Source organism: Hyposmocoma kahamanoa, unplaced genomic scaffold (assembly GCF_003589595.1).
Source record: "Hyposmocoma kahamanoa isolate Upper Pololo Valley unplaced genomic scaffold, ASM358959v1 101, whole genome shotgun sequence".
NCBI classification, from domain to species: domain Eukaryota; kingdom Metazoa; phylum Arthropoda; class Insecta; order Lepidoptera; family Cosmopterigidae; genus Hyposmocoma; species Hyposmocoma kahamanoa.
Window position 1 is genome coordinate 1,497,740 of NW_020653333.1, and position 25,176 is coordinate 1,522,915.

General features: G+C 36.3%; 1 protein-coding gene across 3 annotated transcripts; it reads left to right on the plus strand.

Moving 5' to 3' along the window:
* The first annotated feature begins 592 nt into the window (after nucleotides 1-592).
* Nucleotides 593-13,209, plus strand: LOC113230602. Of its 3 annotated transcripts, none has more exons than XM_026464598.1 (3): nucleotides 593-1,145; nucleotides 2,500-2,561; nucleotides 7,784-13,209. In XM_026464598.1, the coding sequence occupies exons 2-3, from the start codon at nucleotides 2,507-2,509 to the stop codon at nucleotides 11,251-11,253; spliced, it is 3,525 nt and encodes a 1,174-aa protein (XP_026320383.1). In that variant the 5' UTR covers nucleotides 593-1,145; nucleotides 2,500-2,506; the 3' UTR covers nucleotides 11,254-13,209. The 3 variants fall into 3 exon arrangements, with proteins under 3 accessions (XP_026320383.1, XP_026320397.1, XP_026320388.1); XM_026464612.1 differs by having other exon boundaries at nucleotides 2,500-2,552; XM_026464603.1 differs by having other exon boundaries at nucleotides 2,506-2,561.
* Nucleotides 13,210-25,176: the final 11,967 nt, after the last annotated feature.

Consider the following 25,176-nt stretch of genomic DNA (forward strand, 5'->3'; position numbering starts at 1 on the left):
AGTATAAACCCATTATTAATTTTATTCAATTTGCTATTGCATGGTTTGTCAATGTAAAATTGATTAACGCGCATTGCTGACCTCAATAGCGTGGACGAGCGTGTATAGATTTCGCTTACTTAGCTCACTGTGTAAATAAAACAAGCTAAGCGTTGCGCTCAGTTAGTAGTATTATTACCAGTCAGCGCAAGCCACCCGCCCCGCGTCTGTCGCTACTCGCTTGTTTGAGCAAGGTCATATCTACATACTACCAACATACAACAACTCGTTCGTTTTCAGTCCGATAATACCGCTTCTATACATAGTCGTCGCTTGTATACTGTAGATCGGCGTCGTCGGATAGAAAGCAAGAAACGAGACAAAGATGTTTCAACTGCGTGCTCGCTTGTAAGAGCGACAGAGATAGCGAATATTATCGTCACTCTATTGCTAGGCACTTGATAGCCAGCCAATACTGGCACGAGTCTGGCACTTTGGCGGCGGGCGGCGGCGACCATTTTGTGCCGTAGCCATATCAGTCTGTGTGCAAGAAAGGAACAGAATTTTTGTGCCCTTGGCTTGGCGTCGTACAACGCAGATCGTGGTTGCCTGTGCTCGGATCGAAACTGGCTGCTCAGGCGTACTTCGTCCTTGATTATTATTAAATTAATCCAACTGTAATACTAATTAGCACAAAGTGATTACAATTGTAAAGTTGGACATTTATTTTACATAAACCAGTTGGTATTGACAGATTATTCTGAGACTTTCTCAGATAGGTACCCATTGTGCGTTTGGGTCGATCGTGCGGTATCTCGACGTTTTGACGGGTCGTTTATTTGGCCGGCCATTTTGTATTTTTGTTTCGTCACTTCATTTGCAGTTGAGAAAGCGGTACCGAAGTTCGCGGAAAATATTGAAGCTTTTCACATCACGATGTTCGTGTTGCTTTGAATTGTTTTTCGGAGATATGGATTGAGTGATTAGATCTGTGCGTTGTTTTCTGTCTTGACTTCATTGTGAACTATTTTGACTGACTATAATCGCAATTGGATTGCAGAAGATTTGTTGTTGAAAGTGTAGCACATAAATATAAACAAGGTTTTTTATCAAGTGGACTTAATGAAGCAGTTATTTCTGATGGTTTCTGGATAAAGGGGATGCTTGTGAGTACTCTGTGAAATAATATCTGTATAATTTCGGTTTGTATTTGTAACGCGAACATTGTTATGAATGATTTTGAAAGCATGATCGTATTGTACTTTCTCACAAAATACATTTTTTAGTTTGTGATGGCTATGTATTATTTGTTTTAGTTTCTTAATGCGTAGACATTCATATTTTCATATAATTTTTTATAAATTTCATACGAGTCTACAAGGTTCATATCATTAAAAATAACCTTTTGAATATAAATAAATGAAATAGAACAATCAATCAATTAAGTTGGCATTCGTTCCTAGAGACCGGGAAGTATATTGAACATTTTTGTTATAATGAAGTGACTACAGAGCTGGCATAACCCAAAGAGGAAGATGTCCTTCAAAATAAATGATTATTAAAGTATCCACATCGATTACTATGTACCTGATCAAGATACCACTGGTCTAAATACCAAAGAGATTGATATTGTATTGATTATTTTAGAACACAATAATCAATTAATTTTCTTGAGCTGCAAAAATTAAAAAACAAAAGTTTATAATTTGGCCCCCATATTCATTACCAAAATTAGGTATTTAGAATTATTTTGTTTATTTACCTATAAATTACATTACAGCATCTCAAGCAATGCCATATTTTTTTCCCCATTTTTAGGCTTCTTCTTTGCTTATTCTGGTGCCTTGTCTTAACCTCTACTTGACGTTGGCAGAAAAGTTGTTCATTTCAGAACCAACCAAAATGCCATCAATGTCATAAAGTTGTAAATTTTTAGTGTTTACTTATTTCATGGTCTAGATTTTATGGAAAGGTAGTTTAACCAAAAAGTAAGCCTAAAGTTAGCTTCTCACACCACCTCAGTAACCCAGTATTGAAATCTCCTGGGTGTTACTTAAGCTCCTGGGTTCGAATCCCAGTTGACCCATTTAAGAAATAATGTTTTTTGAGTTGGTTTTTTTTTTGTAGCATGCGCCCAATTAACATAACTCTGATTCTTACAGTACAGTGTACATTCTAATTTAAGACAGGTAATGTCTCAAATGTAAATGACCCTGAATGTACCATTAGTAGGGCCTAACCTGTAATCTTTTATTTTAGTTTAAGACCAGATTAGGTCTCAAACATAAATGACATTGAAAGTACCATAATAGGGCCTTGTCTCCAATCTTTAATTCGAGTTCAAGACGAAATAAGGTCTCAAATGTAAATGACATTGAATTGTATATGACATTGATAGTACCATGATAGGGCCTCACCCCCAATCTTTTACTTGGATACGGCACAGCACTTGTCAGAGTTGCCATGACTGCTAGATCCATTCCCAATTGGCTTTTACTCATGGGAAGTACTTGTTCACAGGTACAGGATGGCAACAAAAGTTAAATCTGATTATCCCACATCTCCACAAAATGGTGAATCAGGTTTGTTTATTCTTTAAAAATTTCATTTATTGACCATATCTTTATTTTATTTATTTGTGCTTATGTTTTACTAACTTGGTATTATGCAATCTTTTATAAGGCAGATAATTTTTTCCAATATATATTATAAGTCATTTTCAAAATAAAGACCCGAGGTTGGATTGTACATACATTAAAAGTATTACTTATGGAAAACAAAAAGTTCATAAAGTGCAAGTTAACTTATATACAAGATATATATTCTTGTTGTGTATAACTACACGACTTGACTAAGTCCTGAAAAGTATTTGACTACCATATCTTGACTTTACAAAAGCAGGATACTATTTGATCAACATCACACATAATTACATAATTATGCACCTAATATATTTGTGTTCAACATAACACATACGAAGTGCAAAATAACTACTTCCTGAGCAGTTGTATGGTCTAAACTAATTGCTTAAAACTAATTGACTAATAAGACCCAGTGCTGAAAACTACTTGACTAAGATGATATGTTTAATCGCAAATACTTGCTTGATAACCGATTTTGCATGACTAAAAGTAGAACTTACTCTACTTACATAACAAAGCGTACAAAACTACCTACTAAGTAACGTGATATAAGCCGAAAACTTCTAATTTTATATGGCATAAAGTCATTAAGTTTATAGCCAGAAATCGAGACGAAGTAAGGACCAGCCGTCCCTGGTAACTCATCAGGCAAATGGGCCTTATTTCACTTTTAAATATCAACTCTCGTTTGCACTGAAATCACAAATTAGAATGCTGAAATAGTACATCGCCAACGAGTGACCCGTGTGGATGTCTCCATATATTCCAAAAATATTCTGTATTTATTGTAATAAAGATAATATCTCTAACTATAAACAAACGGAATCACATTTCATTGGTAATTCAATATGTAATTTTGCAATTATCGTCCATTATAGCAAAGCTCAAGATAAACTGGTCGTTTTGAAGTGAAACAATTGACGACACCCGTCAGTTGTTTCCAATTCGGGCTGGCCAATCGGAGCGCAGGTGTCACTGTAATGATTTGGCAGAATAGTTTTCAAACAAATTAATGATATAAAATAAAAATATAATAATTAATTTATATCTGTTCTCCCAGCACAGGTTCAATAAACAATACGGGTAATTAACAAACCAATACATATGTGGAACTAAGAGATATGTTTACATATTATACAAACTACGCGCAATCGGTGCGTAGTTGTATACGTAATGATTTGGCAGAATAGTTTTCAAACAAATTAAATGACATTTTCTCTCTATTTCTGGTTATATACTTGATGCATAAAGTTTATAAATTTGGTTAATTATTACGTGTCTAAGTGCTATTACAGCATGTCTAAATGCAGGTAACTCTCTTGCACTATTATGATGAAATACCTGACTAAATTCAAACGACTAGTTCAGATAACTATTTGACTAGTTTACTAAACTACTTAAATAATATCGTCGTTGTACTGCGAAAACCAATTATCTGAAATTGTCACAGAAAATGACTTAATGTTTTATAACGCGACAAAATTATATAAAATGCAAACTTTTTAAATTTAAGTGAAACATGAAATGTGGAATCATCTGTTAAAAATTAACATGGGATAACCATGGTATGTGTAAGAAATAGTCATCGTTGAAATTTCAATTGCATTTATTTCAAAGTCGATATTTTGTGAAATAATTGTTTTTCCCAGTATAACGGCGATATAAGGTAGTCACCACACGTATAGACACTGAAACGCATTAAGCCGATAGAAAAAAATATTATTGTTGTAATAAGAGCGAAAAAGACTCTTAATTTCGCGTTTCGCGTCGCTGATCCAAGTGGAAGTGAAACGTCACCCTTATTGCATGGACATGAAGATTTTTTCGATAGGCTCAAGCCGATTCCGCGTTAATAAGTTTGGTGACTCCCTAACACATCAAGTTGTTCTAGAATCTTCTTCCTGTCCTTATCTCACTAGGTGGGGTCGGGTATTTTTCTTCTACTCTCCCCTATCAGCCATTATTTCCATACTAGTTGTTTTAGAATAATATGCCTATGGTACTTATAAAACTACCTTACCAACAAGACGACATGATTAAAGCTAAAACAGAGAGGGAGTGAAATAATTTTTTTTAAAGTACTGATGTGTACTATTTAAAATAACATACAAATAAATATGTTGATTTAGTAAGTAAATGTGCTTAATTGTATTTAGTTTATATAATATGCATGAACGGATGTAAAACATATAACCAATTATCATCAGAGATGGAAATGGGCTGTTCATATTTACCTAAACTTTAAATAATACATGTGGAGCGGGTAATAGCTCGGAAGCCCAGGAAGATTAAAAGTATGTAACAAAAGAACATAGTTATATTTCTACAGTTACATTTGAACTTTTCCATCATATTACTTCCTCAAAGATCAGATAAATATAAACAGCGCCTTCCGATCTCTGATTATTATATTTTTTCATTTGAAACTTCTTAATGTATTAATTTTTAGTGAATAGTTTGTGCACTGTAAGGCTTTTAAACAGGTTGTCATTTTTCAATAAATTTCGTACCGGTAGATTCATGTCATGCTATAGATTTGAACTCTTTTCTTAACTATATTGTAAAATAAAGCACGATCAAAATCTATCACCCACCAGTGTACACTGAATATTTTGGCAATTCTTTTTTATAGTATATTCTAAGGTTTCTTCACAATGGAATATGAGAATACTCACTAGATATGGAATAAAAAGAAATAGACAAAATTTTTCATAAATTGACAAAATTTTTCATAAATTGATTCAAGTTTAGACAGTTTGATCATGTCAATTCGTCAATCTGTCTGTCTGTCTGTCTGTCCATCTGATTGTCTGTATGGCACAGCTTTTATACTTCCTCGTTTATGAACCATTCATATTACGTGAGGCGCACTATAAGTTTCCGGAATTAATAAGAAAAATATGCAATAAATGGCCCGAAATGAATTTATTGTTTCTCAAAATTCTCCGTTAGCGTTAATGCACTTTTTCATACGAATAAACCAATTTTGAAAACATTTATGCCGTGACAATCTCTAAAACATATTTTTCATACTCTTCGACAGCCTCTTCAGGTGATGAAAATCGTCAACCGCGTAACTGGTTCTTAATTTTTGGAAATAAATAAAAGTCACAAGGTGCCTGCCAAGTCGGGACTGTACGCGGGATGGCTCATAAGGTCAACGTTATTCACCTTCAAAAATTCATTTGTCTGTCATCGTGGTGCAAGATGATACGGCGTTTACGGTTCTTTTTTTACGGAGTTTGTCAATAACTTCCAGCAAACAAATGGTCGTGTACCAATCACTATTCACGGTACAACGATTCTCCAAAGCAACAGTAGCCACGTGTCCAGTTTTATTTAAAAAAGAAGCAATCATCCGCTTAGAGCAGAGGTTCCCAAACTTATTTTATCTACTGCCCACATGGAGAAGAAATTATTTTTTATTTTTATTACGCGCGAAACCGCAAATGAAAATAAAATAAATATTACGTAGTTTATATAGGATGGCATAAGCAGCACGCACCGACAGGAATAAGACAAATATGCATAAACTCGTTATTTTATTCGACGCTCAATCGCATTCAACAAGTAAGAACAAGTATTCTATGAACCAACCGATTGATACAGGAATGCACAAATCGGGTTATTTAACAAACACTGTTAAAACATGATTGCCCGCGGTCTATTATCTACGAAAATTACCTATCTAGAAATACTAATAACTATTAAAATGCGAAACTGTGTCTGTTGCCTTTTTATTTGTTTGTTTGTGTCTACTTTCATTTCGAAACGGAGCGACCGATTGACATGATTTTTATTTATTCAATAAAACAGGACAGATATATGAACTATGCGAAGAGAAATATCGAACCGAGTTAGTTTGAGCAATCTCTTAATTAATATTAGTTGACGTTCACAAGTTCTAATCGAGAGTCGAGAGCTCAGTCGGTGTCTAAGAGTTTTCCTAGATGAAATCGCAAATCTCCCCCTAAGCCTCTATACAACGCCCCCATTTTTTTAGGTCGAATCGAATCGAATGAAAATGTTGAGTGTGTACGTTATTATTATGTTGAGTGTGTACGTTATAGGTCTCTTACCGCCCCCCTTTAGGCCTGCAGCGCCCACAAGGAGGCGTTATCGCCCACTTTGGGAAAGGCTGGCTTAGAGGTACTTTGCACGCGCGCCATCTTTGTTAGTTTCGGCTCATCTCGAAAGACCCATACGCTCGATTGCTGCTTTGTTTTGGGATCGTAACTATAAATCCATGTTTCGTCACCTGTTACTATGTCCCACACCAAATTTGACGCCTCTTCATTGAATCTGGTAAGCATGGCATTCACCAAGTAACGCGATCCGTTTTTTGAGCCTCAGTCAAATTGTGTGGGATCCTCCGAGAGCCACCGACAGCATCGATGTTTTGTAATTCACAGCAGTGGACGGGCGACCATCACGAAATACGTCACTGAGGGTCATATTCCAGAACTCTACTCAATGCTCAAGTCAGGATTTGAGTATGGTTTAAAGCACTCGAAAACATGCTCAAGTCCCTGTCATTAGGGTCGAATTTCCAGTGCTTGAAATCATACTCAAGTCTGCTCAAATCCTGACTTGAGCATTGAGCAGAGTTCTGGAATACGACTCTGAGATTCACGCGTTTTAATTCTGCAAATCGGCTATACATAGTCGTCTTGCGTGGTGCTTCATCGCCAAAAGCAGTTTGAAGCCGAGGGAAGCTGTTAAATTACACTTAAAGTCGTAGAAAATCATACAACGAAAATTTTCACGAGTTAAATTCATGGTGATGTAGACAACCAATTTCTAAAATGACGCCACAATGTAAAAACAAGTGACAGTCAGATGAAACAACTGTATTCTACAGCCAAAGAGTTCCATTTTCAAATGTTGTAATTACTTTTTAAATATTGTTTATGTAAGTGGCCAGTTCCGGAAACTTAGAAATTTATGGTGCGCCCTGTGTACAAACACGTAACACTCTTGGCCAATACTTATTGAAAGATGCCCGTGTTTAGTCAGACTCAAGTTTTCAAGTTCTTCAGAAAATAAATCCTTCTGTTCTTTGGTTCTGGTCGCAGTTCAAGGGTCTAGTGAAGTAGATTTTTTTAATTTTTGTTTTTACTTTCTTTTTTTTAAAGCTAAAGCTTTTGTATTTTTCGTTTCAGATGAAGAAGAGAAACAAGATCCCGAGTCTAATACTGACGTTGAAGATACAAAACCGGCTAAAACTGATGTTGCTGAATTATTAAAGAGATTGCAATCCACTGGGGCCCTATTAAAACAACCCAAGAAAGAACATCGGTGTCATACTTGCAACGAGGACTTCCCAAATTGGGAAGATCTAGAAAACCATTTATTTAGACACGTGTCACTGCCCTCAGTGGTACTCGACAAGCTGCCTTCGGACGACGAAGATGTTCCTCCATCCGGAGATGACAATTGGAGCGACGAGGAAGACGATGTCCCCGATCCTCCGCAGCAAAAAACGCCCCAAAAGATAGACATATCACAACTAATGAAAAAAGGCCTCATCAAGGCTTCACCACAAAAACAACCGAACTCCGACTCGGCACTAAGCAAACTCAGCGGCTTAGGTTTTACTATAAAAAAAGGCTCGACACCAATCAAACAAGAAAAGACAGAATCTGAACCACAAAGTACTAGTGATGTTATGCAAAAATTAGGTAATTTAGGCGGTATCAAACTTAAACTAAAATCTGATGGAGGAAATACCAATTCGTTCAAGGTTATCAATGGGCTCAAAGACTTTAAAACTTCCGACGATGAGGAGGACGAAGGAAGTGGTAACGAGGAACCTAAAGAAGAACAAATGGATTCAGGAGAAGAGCTAGAAAAAGATCCATCTGAACACGAGTCGGGAGATGACCAGGAACAAATTACTACTAAAAAAGAGGTATCTGACTATAAGGACTCTTCTGACGAAGAAGTTCCATTGGCCATCGAAAAGGCCAACAAAAAGATCGCTAGTGCAATAAAAACTATGCAAACTAAGTTAGCAAGCCAAAAAGAACAGGTTAAAAAGCAGATAACACATACAGAAGCCGAACAACCTCCTCTTCAGCCGAATAAACCTGGAAAACCGGCTATGAAGCAGACACCGAAAAGAGGAGCCACTCTGCCAGTGTCTAATCCGATTGCACCCACTCAAGGCAAAGATATCTCCACAACTTCAGCAGACAGACGTGACTCTCGAGATACTAATACGGATAATGTGACAGTCAAAAAAGAAGTCGAAGATTCAGAGCCGCAGTCTTCATCTGGTGCCATGCCATTATTTTCCGGTCAGATTAAATCGGAGAGAACATCTCCCGTGCCAACCGATTCTGTATCAACGCCGATTATTTCCGAGGTAAAGACCGAACCTGGTGCGACTCCTGTAAGTTCACATAAAGTTTTGCAGAATACTGTTCCTTCCAGTACAACAACAAGTAATCTTCTTCCTGTTACTAAGACTGAAGACACTGAACCAACAATTATCGAAATAAATGGTGATTCGAACGATGAAGATGATGACTGCTGTGTAGTATCTGCTACACCTGCACCAGATGTTAAACCTCTGATTCCTAAAACTGAATCTCTTCCATCGTCATACCCTCCACCAGCCTACCCGAGCACACAACCTAGCTACGCCTCATCGTCATCTGTACTTGCTTCACGTTTAGGTGCACCATCAACGGAAAAACAACATTGTTTCAATTGGAATGCACCTGATTCAAAACCTGCAATTGATGTTTTTGAAAAGAGTGCTGATGATATATTTGAAAGTTTACTCTCGAATGCCAAAAAAGAAAATTCATTATCAGATGCCAGTGAATACATATCCTTAGATACACTAGGCCCACAACATTCGTGCGACGTTTGCAATGTTAGGTTTACGAGCTTGTCTCTCTTAGATGACCATAGAAGAATGACCGGTCATTCGTCATCCTTAGTGGCTCCATCTTCTTCTACGTTACTTCCATATAATTCGTCGCCTAATATCCTATCAAGCTTATTGCCTGTAAAGCAATTGGCTGAGCAAGTAGGGAAGCTATCGGGAATGGGAGGCTCTGGTCCAGGATTCACACATCAGCAAAATGTTATGATCAACATTCAGGCATATCCAGGTGCTGGTGGAATGATGGGACCACCACAGCCATATAATAACACCCCATATTCGACACCACAGAACATGCATTCAGGATTTCCACAAACTCCCACCAGTATGTACAACGCACCAGGACAAACAATGCCAGGACAGTACCCAGGGCAGAATTTTATGGGGCAGCAAGTATATGGGCAGCAATTCCAACCTCAAATGTCGAAGCCTGGTTACCCTGGGACTATGTCACCGTCTACAATACCATATTCTGCGGCATCACCTCTACAAAGCATGCAACAGGCGGTTTACGGGCAAAGTCCGGGAATGATGAATAGTCAAGTTGGCCAAATGGGCCCTCCTGGTTCGTCACCAAGTCATTCTTTCGTACCTCCTTCAAGTTCAGGAGGCATGACGCCGTCATCGAGTAATAATGTTCGAATACAAAATGTTCAGACCTTTGCACCTGGGCAAATGATGGGCCCACCAGGACAACCAATGCCCGCAGGACAAGAAATGGGTCCTGGGCATATGACAGCACCAGGACAATCCGTAGGAGGCCAAATGCCAGCACCTGGACCTATCAGAATGGCAGCGGGTGCAAACATTACTGGTACTCGTCCACGCATGCCCACTGTGAGGGGAGCCAGACCTTCAATAAGACCAGGAATTCATGTACAAGGTCAAGTGCGAGGAGCAAAGCCTGTACGCATGCCAATGAAGCGAGGAGGAGGCACCGTCGGCGGACCCGGCGCGAAGCGAAGACCTGATATGTTGCTGCCTGGTAAACATGACAATGAGGATTGCCAAGTGATGTCAATGCAGAAGCAGCGCGAAGGACTGCCGATGATTCATAGTGTGCAGGGCGCAAAAGACAAATTAAATTTCGGTAGCCAAATATCTATAACTAAAAAAACTGTAAACAAAGAAGCTAATGCTATGGCGAACGTGCTAGCAGCGAGAGGGATTAGCATAAAACAGAAACAGAAAAGTCGATCGCCGTCACCAGAACGCCCTATACCGCACATTCCTAATTTAGGAGCGGGTGTAAGTATTAAACATACGTCTAAGTCTAGTAATTTCTCGATCCCAGAGGCTAAAGTGGGCGGAGGGATGTTATCATGTAAAATCTGCAAAAAGATGTTCATGAATCACAATTCTTTAGCTGTACATATGTCAAATGCGCATCCTCAGAGCAAAATCCCGACATTTAAATGCGACGAATGCCCTGCATCATATCCTAAATCTTTACAATTGCAACATCATAAGAGAGTCTTCCACAACGTGACAGGTCCGAATAGGGAATTAGGATTACCCGTTGTAGATTTAGCTCAAGAAGACAATTTGCAACGGTTGAGCAATTTGGGCATATACAGTTTTATTCCTTTGGCTAACCGTGAACAGGCGGGCGGGTGTTTCGGGATACCGGTAATATCTGTTCACAACATGCAGAATGGCATGACAAGTGGCTTGCAAGCGCTAGGCGCCGATGGATTATTGAGTCTAGGGCCATTAAAACCTCTGCCTAACACGTAAAATTTACATTCTTTTACGAATATTGTGTAAATAATTTTCAAAATTCATATTAGTGATTTAAGGAAAACAATTTGTGTTAAGACATCCATTTCTCAAGGTTGAAGAGAAATGAAAGTATTTTGTATACGATAGTAATCTCCTAATAATTGCGGAAGTGTAATAAATGTTGTGTAAAATCGACTATTCACTATGTTACATGTTGGTTACATTTTAATACAAAGGCAGGGAAATACTTAGGGCAATAGAATAATGCATCTTGCAAAGTTGAAAAACATTTCGACAGGATGTGCTGTATCTCTAAATATCTGTGACTGCTATTCGTCATGTTCACACGAACTTTATTGTATTTGCCAACGTGTAGGACTGTGATTGTCATATTTAATATTTAAATGCTTTTGTAAAAGTAATACTCTACCAATAGGTCGTCCAAAGTTTCCTAAAAATATTTTGCCACGTGGTTTTGGTCAACCTGTACTAAGTAAAGGCTAACGAGTTATTATTATTTCTTTTATGGCGGCCACTAGGCTTGTGCCAGTGTCAGTTTTATTAAGAATAATATAAAAATAATGGTGATCATCGTCAGTGGCAGTAATGTTACATTTGGGAATTTTAAAGTACTAGTTTCTTCCTCTGACAACACGGATATCAGACGTCATTACAAGCGTCACGGTTTCGAGGTCGAAAACCAAGTTGTCAACTTTTATATCCAGTATAACTGATATTTCTAAACTATGTATAACAATAATTCGCACCTTTAGAATGAAAGTGACCCAACACAAAATTCCAACTTTTTGGGAATACGCAAAATAAGATTTGAAATTGGGATATATTACTCTTAAAGGTGTAAGGTATATAAATAATGTTGATACATTGAGCTTTATGATTTCAAACAGTTGTTTCTGACCATTTTAATATTTAAAAATATAATTGAAACAAATCTAGTCAAGTTACTTTTTTATTGAACTTCTCTGCTTTCATTTGACCCAACAAGAATTAAATTTGTTTCATTTACATGAGATAAGCAACATGTTATGACCTTATCAAGATTAAGCCGTTTTTATTGTGAAAGTCCTTTGATTAATAAAGTGAGTCGCATTTGTAAAAAAAAATATAACGAAAAGTTATTTTTTCACCAACAGTCGTGACGTATGACGCAAATACAGGTTCAACAATAAATGTGGCGAAATTCGAGCTCTAAATTGTCGTTTCCAACTATATGAACAATCAGATTAACAATCATATGAAACATTTAAAGATGCTTTACGGTACTAAACTCATTTTGTTAATTGTTTTAAATTAGATCACTTTCATTCTAAAGGTAAATTCCAGGGACCATTTGAAAAACGTATATACATATTATTACGTGCCAATAAAACAAATGTACTACAAATCACCGAAATTAAAATCGCGACGTGGTTACTGTAGGTAGAGACCTGGCCGCCGACATTGTAATGTTAATTGTACATAAATAATTATAATTATTTAGCATAAACATATTACGATAACTTTGCGAAAGGATAAGACTAGAGTACACGTATTTTTAACTTTTATGGAAGGAATTTAATTGTTAACTAATTAATCTCGTACTTTATAGTTTGATAATTAAGTTCATTCCATGTCAGAAACCTTCCTACAGTAACCGAACTATAAAACTGAGGATTGGGTTTGATATGACGCTTTCTTTTAAAATTTTAATGGACGTACTATTTTACTGGGTTTATTTACATGTATAAGTTGATAACACACTATCGGTAAACAAACTTAATTTCCTGTACCTACAACGATTGGCAGTCTTCTCGTTTTGCTGCCTCGCGATAATAAAGTTACAACGGGTTCCAGGATCTGGTGACAAATGGACTAATGTTGTTGGCAACATTTTTTATAGTTGAATAAATATTGATTTTGATAATTGGCTCAAAATTTGCCAGGTACTCAGAGCCGTAAGTAACCAAAAACTACTAAACAAGAAAAAAAAACGTTCGTGGTTATGATTTTTCATCACACTTGCACGTAAATTAGTACGAATAAAACCCTGGGGCCTCTTTTTCATTACAGCCATGATTGGCAACGACAAGAAAAAGGCCCGAGGCTTATATTTGAGGCATTATAGTCAAGTTAGCCTGCATGTATTCATACTAATTACGTGCAAGTGTGATGAAAAACATTGTATGTTACACGGGCGGTACGGGAATTACGAACTTCGACTCCGAAAGCCCACAGTCTTCGCCTTCGGGCTTCTAATAGTCTCGTTCGGAATTCCTTATTTACTGCCCTTAATACACAATGTACTATTAATCCTACAAAAAAAAAAAATGGTTTATGTAATTACGTTTGATTTTCTTAATATTTGTTACCTGTTTAAGCTGATGGCTGTATTGTATAGCCATGCTCAATAAATAATAATATTAAAGTAAACACAGTAAAACGAACTGATTACAATTAATTTCATAAAGTTTAAAATGGAATAAGTTGCGTGAGAAATATGCTGCTTTGTTGTATGTAATTACATATTAATGATATGACGTATTATGAATTTTTAATTTATTACAATATTATTTTCATAAATATTTCAAATTACAATACCTTGCGTATACAATACAATTTGAAAGTGTCAAATGTGCTCAATCGTAGTAGTAAATTTTTTCGTTTTTTAGACCAGGCGCGTTCTCATTATGTTGTGACGACTGATAGTGGTGGGGTTTAGTGTCGTGGCTTATATATTTAAATAAAGTTGTTGTCATAATATAGTACAACACGATTAACTGCCGTTCACGACTTTTTTGACGTTACGACGACTGACTGTCGAGAAAATGGGAAGAGCTAGAGCGACAGCCGTCTGACGATAAATAAAAAAATATCACGATAAAATTGTGACGACAGATATTCGCAGCTACTATTGTCATCACGTTTTAAGTATAGTTGGCTGCACGTGACGCGATAAATTGTCGTTACGATCTAGTGGGAATAGCTAGTCACGACGTCGTTCAACGAATTAAAGATTAAATTGGGATTGTCTAGTAAAATTTAGTTTTTGAATGAAGTGTTCAGATTTTTCAATTACATCAATCAAATATTATCAATGTCAAGAAACTAACCAATCTGGCATATAGGGTTGAGAGCATGTCATGCTTGTTGTGGACCTGTACCACTTATTGCTTTTTCCGCGTCATTATGTTCTGGTATATTGATACTTATTGTTTTTCAAGGGTCCCTGGTAGACTTCCAACACAGATGTATCAGAATAGTGTCAAAATTACTAGAATAAGTGCAATAAGGAATTCAAGCTTTCGAATTAGGAGTAAGTACAAACTTTTAAGGTATTTACTGTGTCCGTTTTTCTGTGACCTGTGATTTTGTACTATACATTTGTTGTTGAAATAGAATTTTGGAAAAAAGTAGCATAGGCTTTCGAATTAGACGCTTATTGAAGCGCCACTGTGGTATTAAAGCCGCGCCACTACTAATTTTCGTACATTATTTAGAAGCGCAGTAGCAGCGCCACAGTCGTGGCACGCGCGCGCCACTTTTGCATCACAATTAGTGAACTAAAAAATTACTGAAGCGCTACAGATGCACAACTGCCACGCCACTGCTGCGTTTCTATGAGCGTCTAATTTCAAGGCGCCCTAAAGGAAACGTGCAATATCTGACTGTACTTACTATCTATATCAAAAATAATATACTGGTATCATTTTTGGCCACTAGCTAGCATTTTATAGCTTTATGAAATTACGCGGCTTGAAGAACTACGTCCAAAAATGGCGGTTGTCATCATGTTGTCATGTATCTTGACTTTTGTGATCAACCGTAATTTAGAGGCGTTATTTATCATACACCGCGTTCATGTTGATGCAGACAGAATCGTCTTTTGTCTAGATCAAATTTTCAAAAAGTGAAAGTGATGCGGGTTTGCCATTGACTTACAAATGAATGGACGACGGGTCTAATACAAAAACCACGAAAATAATGTCCAAAGTCGACCTATTTAAACGTAGTGACATGTAAAGGAATTTGAAAAAGCTAAAACGTTGAATATAAATTGTAATGTCATCGCAGTACTGTCTAATTTTGTTTGCTTCGCTGTCAGTCGAACAAACGAAGACTAAAGCGTGAATGACGCTCTGTATACGATTTTAACGCCCTATAAGTTCGGACACTTTTTAGCGCGGACCCGACGTCCATATAATTGTGAGTCAATGGGGTTTTTCGTTTAATTTAAATATTTCAATATTGTATCGTTATATAATGATTTACCTATTTTATAGGCATCAAGTGGCCTATATATATTTTTTCGTTTTGGACCGTTTGCAACGGTAATAAAGAACATTCTTCAAATGAACTGCCGTAATTATTTTGTACAAGGGGGGGTCGCTTATAGTGATTAATGTGAAATACATATTAAATAGGAAATTATTTCATATAAGAAGTTAGAAAAAGCCGACACCTCGCTTATATTTTATGCCCGGAGTGATGGTGTTCCATTTCTTTTTGTTACAAAAATACAGTGAAGCACATCAATTTCTAAATTACTGTATATATTGTTTAGAGTATAGTGAGTTCCTGCCTTTAGTCGTACAAGGGATATAAGTCTCTGGTCAAACACGGTAATTATAATAAATGACATTCTCACACTCATTTCCAATTTTATGTAAAAGCAAGGAATAGCGAGTGTATAGCACAAGAGTGACACCGCCTCAATTCATTTCAAACTATGGAAAAGAATTTGTTGTTTGTAATGTTAATAATACGAGGTTATTAGTATTTTACAAATTCGCACCCCTCATGGAAGAATGACATAAGTGGAATTACGTCACACATGTTTGTTGCTCCATTAGATATAGAAAAATAAAACCCACATTCTCTCCAATTGCAGAGGGTATGGGTTATATTTTTCTGTATCTGATGGAGCATTAAACATGTTTGACATAATTCCACTTATGCCATTATTCCATGAAGGGCGCGTAAATAACCCTGTGTAATCAATTAAATTATAGAAAAGTTGAAACCAATTTTAAGACCCTATTACAATTATCGTGCTTGACTAATTAATAGTGTTTCTCTATATTTGTTAAAACAGAGAACTGAATTTGTTAGAATTATAAATTGTTTCGGTTTCTAATTTAAAAAAAAAACGTGAATTTATGATAGTAAATTTCGCACAAATGTTGTTAATTATTATTTCGTTTTGGTTCCAGAAGGTCATACTTTTATGTTATTCCAAAGATACTTAAAAATACTATTTCATTCTTAAAATTTATGTTATATTTCTTACAATTGTTTGAAACGATTTCAAACTCAATTTATTTAATTGTAGTTGTGATGTATTCCTACGTGGTTAGTATAGGCAAATTAAAGGTGGTCGTAGACATATGTGCCGTGGCTGACGACGTCATCAGCATAGCGTATGATGGGCCTAAGTGAAATGTATAGACTGTTAATTTGTTTAACGTAAAACCTTAACTCGTTCACGCAGGGTTTTATTTATCTGAGTGTGTGTGGGGTCAAATGTGTTAGAAAAGGCGGCACAAGTCTTCGTTCATCTTAATTAATATCATTTAATACCCACACTATAATACATTTAATGATTAGGCAAAGCTATTCGAATATAATACAATTTCTTTATTTTAAAAATTGTAGAAGATACTTTATATGATTCATAAATATATATTATCATAATCTTAGGTAAAAATAAAGCAAAAATATTCGCTTTGTAAAGTTACATTTTGCTATAATAATATGTGTAGTTACTAATTTTTTTATAGCCAGATTACGTCTTAAATTCTGAATGTGTTAAGTATAGAGTGATATCTATTGTAAGTTTTATTAAATTTTATTTGGAATGTGCATCCATTACAGAGTAACTTATAACAAAATACGAGATAATGAATAAAACAGTATCAAACTATAAAATAAGTATTTTATTTTCTAAAATCGGTGTCCTCAGTAGTGAAAACTGCGTTTTGTGCTTCTAGGCTGTAAGCCCATTTTATGGAGAAAAAAAGTCGATCCAAGTTAAGGCGCATTTACACCAGTGGAGCTAGCAAGACAGGGCGCGACTTGTACGAGAGCGACATAAAGCGTGAGCTCCCTAGCCTAGCTCTACAGGTCGACAGACGGCTTACGCTTGCACGCCGAAGTCGGCAACCCAACCGGTGTAAATACTGAGTCGTCAGACGACCGTTGTTGGCTCCATTATCAAATAATTGAAAAATAGTTTGGGGTCACTTCGCAACTAGTTTCACAAAATTGTTGACGCTCCAAAAACGTGCTTTAACACCTCTGACCCAAATTATTTTTCTACGTTTGTTTTGTCAACACAACATCGCAAATCGCATAGATCCTCTTTTTGGAGCATATGGCGATTCATAGTGATAACTTCTAATGCACGGACGCAATTTCAGTGAAGGCGGCAGATTACTGTAAACGGCGAGTCAACTGCGTCGATTTAGGCAGGGTGAAGTAGAAGATTCTGTGTAAATGCGTCATAATTATTTTTAATGTGGACCACGTGCTGATGCTACTCGCTCAACACAGACGTCCACTAAAGGTTTGCTCGATTTTTGAAGATAGTTACCTGTTAGCGATCAATAAATATCAAGGTTAATATCGAACACATTTGTAGCCTAGTCGATCGACGAAAAATATGTACGTTGTCGATCGTCAATAAATCGAGCATGTCTGTAGGCACCTTAAGGCTCAATTTATATTGCGGCAGAACGGAATGGAAGTGAATTTTTGTAACGATATTGTGCATAGCATAATGAACTTTATGGTCAATTGTGTAACGCACAAACTAGATACGAGCGAAATATTTCCGCGAAATGCGCGAGCATTCTTGAGCATGCGCGAGAATTCCGCGTATAATTTTGGCTCGTATCTAGTTTGGGAAGCTACGTCGAGTCTTCTCGTCGCCTATACCACAAAGTTTGAAAACAAAGGTTTTCAACCAGTGCGTCCTGCCTGTTATGATTTACGGAGCCGAGACGTGGACACTCACGATCTGGCTAGTCCACTAATTTAAAGAGTTTCTCTGAAGGATAAAATTCGTAATGAGGTTATCCGACAGAGAACTAAGGTCATCGACGTAGCTCGTGCAATAAGCAAACTGAAGTGGCAGTGGGCTGGCCATATCTGTCGAAGAACCGATAACCGATGGGGAAAACGAGTTCTAGAGTGGAGATCGCGACTCAGCAAACGTAGACGTAAGACGCCCTCCGGCCAGGTGGAGTGACGATCTACGAAAGGTTGCTGGCGGATAATGGATGCGACAAGCTGAGGACCGGGCTAAATGGCGCATATTGGGGAAGGCCTATGTCTAGCAGTGGACTGCGATAGGCTGATGATGATGTATCATATTATTTTATTCAATTAAGATCTATCAAATATCGTAAAATTATGAGCTATAGCCGTCATCTAGGCATTTCATCGTATTTTATAAATAGAAATTGAGGTCACGAAAAAAACCGTATTTAAGTTTTAAATTTCACCTCCATGGACGTCACCCGTCACGTGGATTACCGTTATCCATGGAGGTGACACAATTTTCATGGAAGTGACAATATAATAATGGACGCTCTTTATTAACTTAAATAATAATAATAATAACGCACACACTCAACATAGCCCCGCACTAGGGAAACCCTGTGTCGCGGGTGCCATGGACACACACATAGACAACCACAAATTACACTCAAACTCACGAGACAAATAAATGTAGGCCATACAAATATTTCTCCCGGCCCGGGAATCGAACCTGGGGCCTCTGCGTGGCAGTCCGGCATGGTAACCGTTCGGCCACGGAGGCAGTTAATTTAATATCAACGTAATTAATTTATGTTTAGTATATATACCCAGAGTCGTCTACTAGAGATCGAGATCGAGAATCGATACTACTTCGCCCTGCCGAAATCAACTTACAAAACGAAATTTTAAAAATAACGAAAAAAAAACAAACCGAAAGATTTCTATCTTTCGGTTTGTTTTTTTAACGCATGCACTCATAGCCCCGCACTAGATAAACCCTGTGTCGCAGGTGCCATGGGCACACGACTACCTACACCCAAACTTACGAGAGAAATAAATGTAGTGACACACAGGACAGTTGCTTCAACTGTACCAAGAACAAGTCCGGTCTTGTATGGAGTACTGCTGCCACCTATGCGCTATGTATGGTTCTGGTTAAATAACTAACTGGCCACACAGGATTCGCTGGAAAAGCGTGTCAAGAGGCTTATAGGTGACTCGGATTTAGAAGAGGCAAAACTGCAGAGAGAAATTTAGGTCAGTTACGGACCAAAAATCTGTAACTTTTTTGTTTTTTGAGATACACCTTGCAATTTTTTATTATACATAGTGGGAATTACGACACTTTTAAATGTATATACATTTTTATTGAAAAAAAAAATGGAAATGCCATGTTACGGTAATTAATGAAAACGGTAATTCTTTATTAAAATAAAGTAAATGTAATTATAAATTTTACTTAAAATTATATAAAATAAAAATACGAGACAAGACAAAAACATATTTGCTATTAAGCATATTTGTTATTATTTCGGATATCTGTTTTAGATTCTAGCCTCTCTCTTCTATCTCTACTTGTAATATAATATATTTTTCGGAATCACTGATGAGTTGGTCCACTGTCAATAGACGTAGCGTCTCCTCGTCAACCTCCTGTCGATTTTTAACATAAGATTTTCGGTTACTGGTTATAAATGAATCAGAATTACAAATTACAAAGTGTGGAATACAAATTCATTTGTTGCAGATCTAGAGCACTTTCTTGCGTGGTGTAATCTAAATTTTTAGTAGTCTATATTACGAGATTCTTGAGCGTCTTCTGAAAGTTGTCCGATTGGTAACACTGCAAAATGATTAATTATACCGTCTCCGTGAATTAATATTTTGTGTACCGAAGATGGCACATAATACCAATCATATTTACTGAATATATAGTATATTCTTCAGTTTCCAAAGCTTATTTCCCAAATTTTTGGGAATCTATCATTATGCCAGATGATAAAGCTTGAAGGATTACATAGAGTCACTTTATCAAAATTTGATTGACTCCTGTAATTTCAGCTGAGCAGGCTGCTTTATAAAAATCCTTCTCGCAGTGTTCGCTCCAAGCTCTTCTCGAAAGCGTGTTTGTACCACAGTTTTCTTCTCTAGTTTCATTTGTTTATTTTCGTCACTCGTAGTCGTCATTTTTGAAACTAAAGGTTGTAAGAAATATGCAAAATCACCTCCGTTCAGCGAATCCAGGCGTAAAGTGTTGATAATCCACAACGAAAAGAATTTTCATTTTCGGGCCTAGCAGTTATATTTTGTAAATTATTCATTAGACGTGGAGTAGCTCCACAAATATTACATGTTGAGGAGTGTCGGTTAAAACCTGAGCTAATTTGCCGTCTATCATGGTCAAAAAAAGTTAATGTTCAACTTGAACGCCATTGCCTTCCTTAACAATCAACGATGGACTCAAAGAATTAATTTGATTTTGAATATCGTTAACTACAACTTTAGTTTTCTCAGGAGTTTCTTTCGAAAACTCAATTAAAATAGGGCGACAGAATCACACGGATGAAGGCACAGGATTTTGCCAAACAACAGACCAGTCGTTCCATCAATTAATCTGATGGGCACAACAGATGCGAGGAATAAGAATGAGTCTGACACAAATTCAGACTCCTTTGGAAGTATTTGTTTATACTCACTTTGACCAGACGAGCCGTCACATCCCCATTTACTGTATAAAACCAACTGTTTCAAACAGTTTTTGTACACGGAATCTATCATCAGTATCCTCGCCGTTGTGTGATCTAACAAATCCTGTAGGGATGACATTTTTGCACATGTGTTTGTAAGTGGGTAACAGTTCTGTTTGCTTTTTTGTACTTTGTATTAAGGTGTTAGTAAGAAACAGTTCCGTTCATCCATAACATTCTTCAAATATGAATGTTGAGCCCTGGTCAGATCCAATTCAATAAATGCTTCTTGATTGCTCAGCGTTTGGATGGTATTAGAGTTGTCCATCAATTTTAGCACTGATATTTTTTTCTCTGCATCTGCAGACCTCAATGCCTCCACGATTTTCGCTTCATTACTTTCTCCCTTTGATCGCAGCCCTTGAATATATGCACCATAGACGTGTTCGAATCCATATTAATTAAGTAGTGTAGTATTTTTGAGCTTGTTACTAGATTCTGAAGAATTTTCATAAGACATACATGGTCTTCTTTCTCGTTTTCCAATTGAAGTAGATTTAATGGAATCGATTGTCGTTGACAAAGTAAAAGAAAACTCTTGATCCAACCAATCAATGTTAACCCTCAAAAAGGCTTCTTTGTTTCGTGATGCTTGGGCTCCATCGACTGTTAAATTATGTTACCAAATTTTTTTTTAAATCACTAATTATCAAATGTAAATTGTTCTCCGAAAGTTCATTACAATCTCGCAAAAATGTTTCTAGAGCCGATTCATTTCTTCCACCTTCAATGTAGGAAAGTATTAGTTCTCGTCTAAAACATTTGAAAGTACTTACTCATTTACAAGTTAGTTGGAAAAGTATATTCAGTAACAAAAACGACTAAATTTATGAAATTGATGTGTCAGAGTATTATATAGTAATGGTGTAGTGTGAATAATATCGATAAATATGATAAATGCAACCGCATCCATATTATGTTGTCGCGTTGCTTTGATAAGGGTATTTTTCTGCGGTAGGACATTTGGTACAATTTCTTTCATATCTTTAGAAACCGCAGCTGATTTTTATAAAATTTTGATAATGAATACCTACGCTATGAAATAATACAAAATTCGTAGCTTCGGCAAGCTTCGCTAACAGTCAAAACCTTCGATGAATTTGATAAAGGTAGGTTAATGTCTCCATTTTTAATTATGATTTAATTTTCTTTACATTACAGAACAAATTTGAAAAATGTCAACTATTTTTGACATTTACATTTACATAAGATGTGCTTTATATTTATTATATTTTATACGTCGAAAGTTCCAAAATTATACGGCACAACGAGATGAGTACGGGAAGGACATTTTGTATGTATTTTTTATTAAATCAACATACCTATCTAACATAAAAAACCTTCAGTATAATAAAGTATGACATCTACTAAACTATCAATAAAATTATATGTGTATTTCAATTAAGATATTGGTCAAAACCATTTTTGATACGCCGTTGTTCTACTATTTTCCATAGTGCACCGCCGTAAAATTACCTGCTTATCAGTATTCTACAGGATATATTATAATGGTACAGCGTACGAAGGAATTGCTGATTTAATTCCGCCTTCCCCATTCCATCATCGTGGGACTAGAAGTAGGCTGAGGATCCATGTTGTGAATATTTCAAAGACAAAGCTTCCACATTTATATGACGAACGGTTAGAGTGGAATTCCCTGCCTGGGGTTTTGTTCCCTGAACGCTATAATTTGGGACTCTTCAAGGCGAGAGTGAACAGGCATTATTTAAGTGTGCATGCTACATCGTCGCTTTCCATCGGGTGAGATGTAGGTCAAAGCGGTCAAACGCCCACTTATATTGTCTTATAAAAAAGAAGTATGGAGCACCAATAATTTCTGAAATAAGTAGTACAGTAGGCTACTCGAAGCACTTATTCTATGCAGACGAAGTCGTGGCACCAGCTAGTAATCCATAATAGCATTTTAATAAACTTAGACCGTCATAAATACTAATAAATACCAAATAATTAATTTAGGGAAAAGACCACTGACATTTTTTCTAAAGAATTAAATCTCGAATGCACTTTTGGTTAATAAATAATCTAATGTTCATTCATATTTTGAAAATTCTAATAGACAATACAATAATCATAATAAGTAAAAGAAATGCGTTACTACCTACTCTGAGAAAGAATTATTTAGCATATATTATTGAGTTACAAAACGGACTGACTTCGACAAGCAAAAATGGCGAGCTAAGCAGAAGTTTTCCGTATTTACAAAGTAAACTCAAAGTTTAATTTAATTTCTTGTTTAAACTTGGACAAAGTTATTGCTTTGTCGAAGTTAAAGTGTGTTGGTTTTATAAATTTCAGCCTAAATGATAGAATGTAGAATAGTCAATCATAGTGTTCGATATCACCCTTTGCCAAAATGACAGCAAGGTAAAGTTGTGAAATATTTACTCTGCCGTCATGCAATGGCGCGCACACGCGGGAATTGAACAATGTTTTCCGTTATGTTGGTGCGACGTTCGTACTAATGCCAACTTAACAATTAGAGTGGTGGTGACTTTTAGCAGCGATATATACGCGCGACACTTTCGATTTATATGCGGTTGTAGCGACGCAGTCGCTGATGTTGACTCAAAACGTCATGTGTGTAGACGATGAGCTGTAGGCAGTGTTAGGCAAAATTTAATTGTTCTGACAATTAATTAATTGTCAATTGCGTAACAGGAATTAACGATTGATCAATTGTTAGTTGCGAGAACCACAATTAACAATTAATTAAATGTTAATTGCGGTTCTCGCAACTGATCAATCGTTAATCGCGTATACCTACAATTAGCAATTAATCAATTTTCAATCTTTTCAGTGTTTTTGATTAACAATTAAAACTGACAATTATGATAAATTTATAGGGCATATGGGGATGGGTTAGGATTTGGGTTGGATTAGGTGGTCGGTTAGGGGGTGGGACACTCACCCCTACCTAACCTAATCGGACGCTCTACCGGCGCCCAAACCGACCCCCTAACTGAACCGACTGGTGTCTTAGGACACCTCTAACCCATATTCGTAATGACACTTTTATTCGGTACTTTCGGTTTTAATTGTTAGTTTCAATTGTTTCTCAGAACAACTAAAAAAACTAAATGCAATTAATTTTATTGCAATTAAAATCAATTGTAATTGATTTTTTAATCTGATTGAAATGATTGACGCCCAACGCTGGCTGTAGGGTCATGGAAAAATCTCCATTTCGAAAACTTCACATTTTTCAGAAAAATAAATGTTTCCACATTTGATATCTGTCAAAAGTTGAAGATACTGAACGAAAACGTTGGAGTCACTAGAAATATTAAATTTTTCTTACCTAAGATTCTTTTCTTCGCTGTTGTCCAACCATTTTTCTCTAACTTGCTAAATAATACTTCTATTATATTATACTAATACGATAACACGAACCTTCGAATGGTAGTATTCCAATTTTCAGAAATTTCCAAATTTAAATTTTTCGGAAAATTTCCCAACGGTAATCGCGACTGAATTGCCGCCACCACACTTGCTAAGTCACCGTGTGTAACTGCTTTTATTTTTGAGGTTGCCAACACATAGCGGTTTGAACTCCCTAATTACATTTCCTAACCGAAATTCTGTAGTCTCAATAAATTAAAATGCACAAAAAGGTTTCACAATAAGTTTATTAATCTTGATTTTTACCACAACGCTAATATTGGAATCACCAATACTGGCCGTGACAGCCCAAAACACTGAAGTTCAATAGTGGCATTACATTTGTGCTTATTTACATAAAACATTTGTTATAATAATAAAGTACATAATATACTTATAACAGCTATGTTGCCAATTATTAAGGATTCTTGCAGTTACTTAATTAGGTATATTGACTTGCATAGGACATTAGACATAATATGAATGCATAAATAAGAACATACAACACTAATAAGTGATTATACAAAAAAGTTTCATAAATAACGGCAACACTGCTTAGATACTCAAGTAATATTATTGACTTGCAAAAAATGCACTTAGGAATGTTTAATTTAGTTTTCTAAATTGATCATCCTAGTACAAAATTATAATGACGTATTAAAGTTGGGGCACAAAGTTATCCTAAATGACGACAGAATACTATCGTATTGGTATAAGGGCGGTTTTGTGGTACACAACACACATCAAAGATTAA

Bases quoted from the DNA above. Each gene is read 5' to 3' on its own strand.
- LOC113230602 (XM_026464598.1), top strand. From the start codon at position 2,507: ATGGCAACAAAAGTTAAATCTGATTATCCCACATCTCCACAAAATGGT. The intron at 2,562-7,783 runs GTTTGTTTATTC...TTTTCGTTTCAG, and splicing joins TCCACAAAATGGTGAATCAG to ATGAAGAAGAGAAACAAGAT.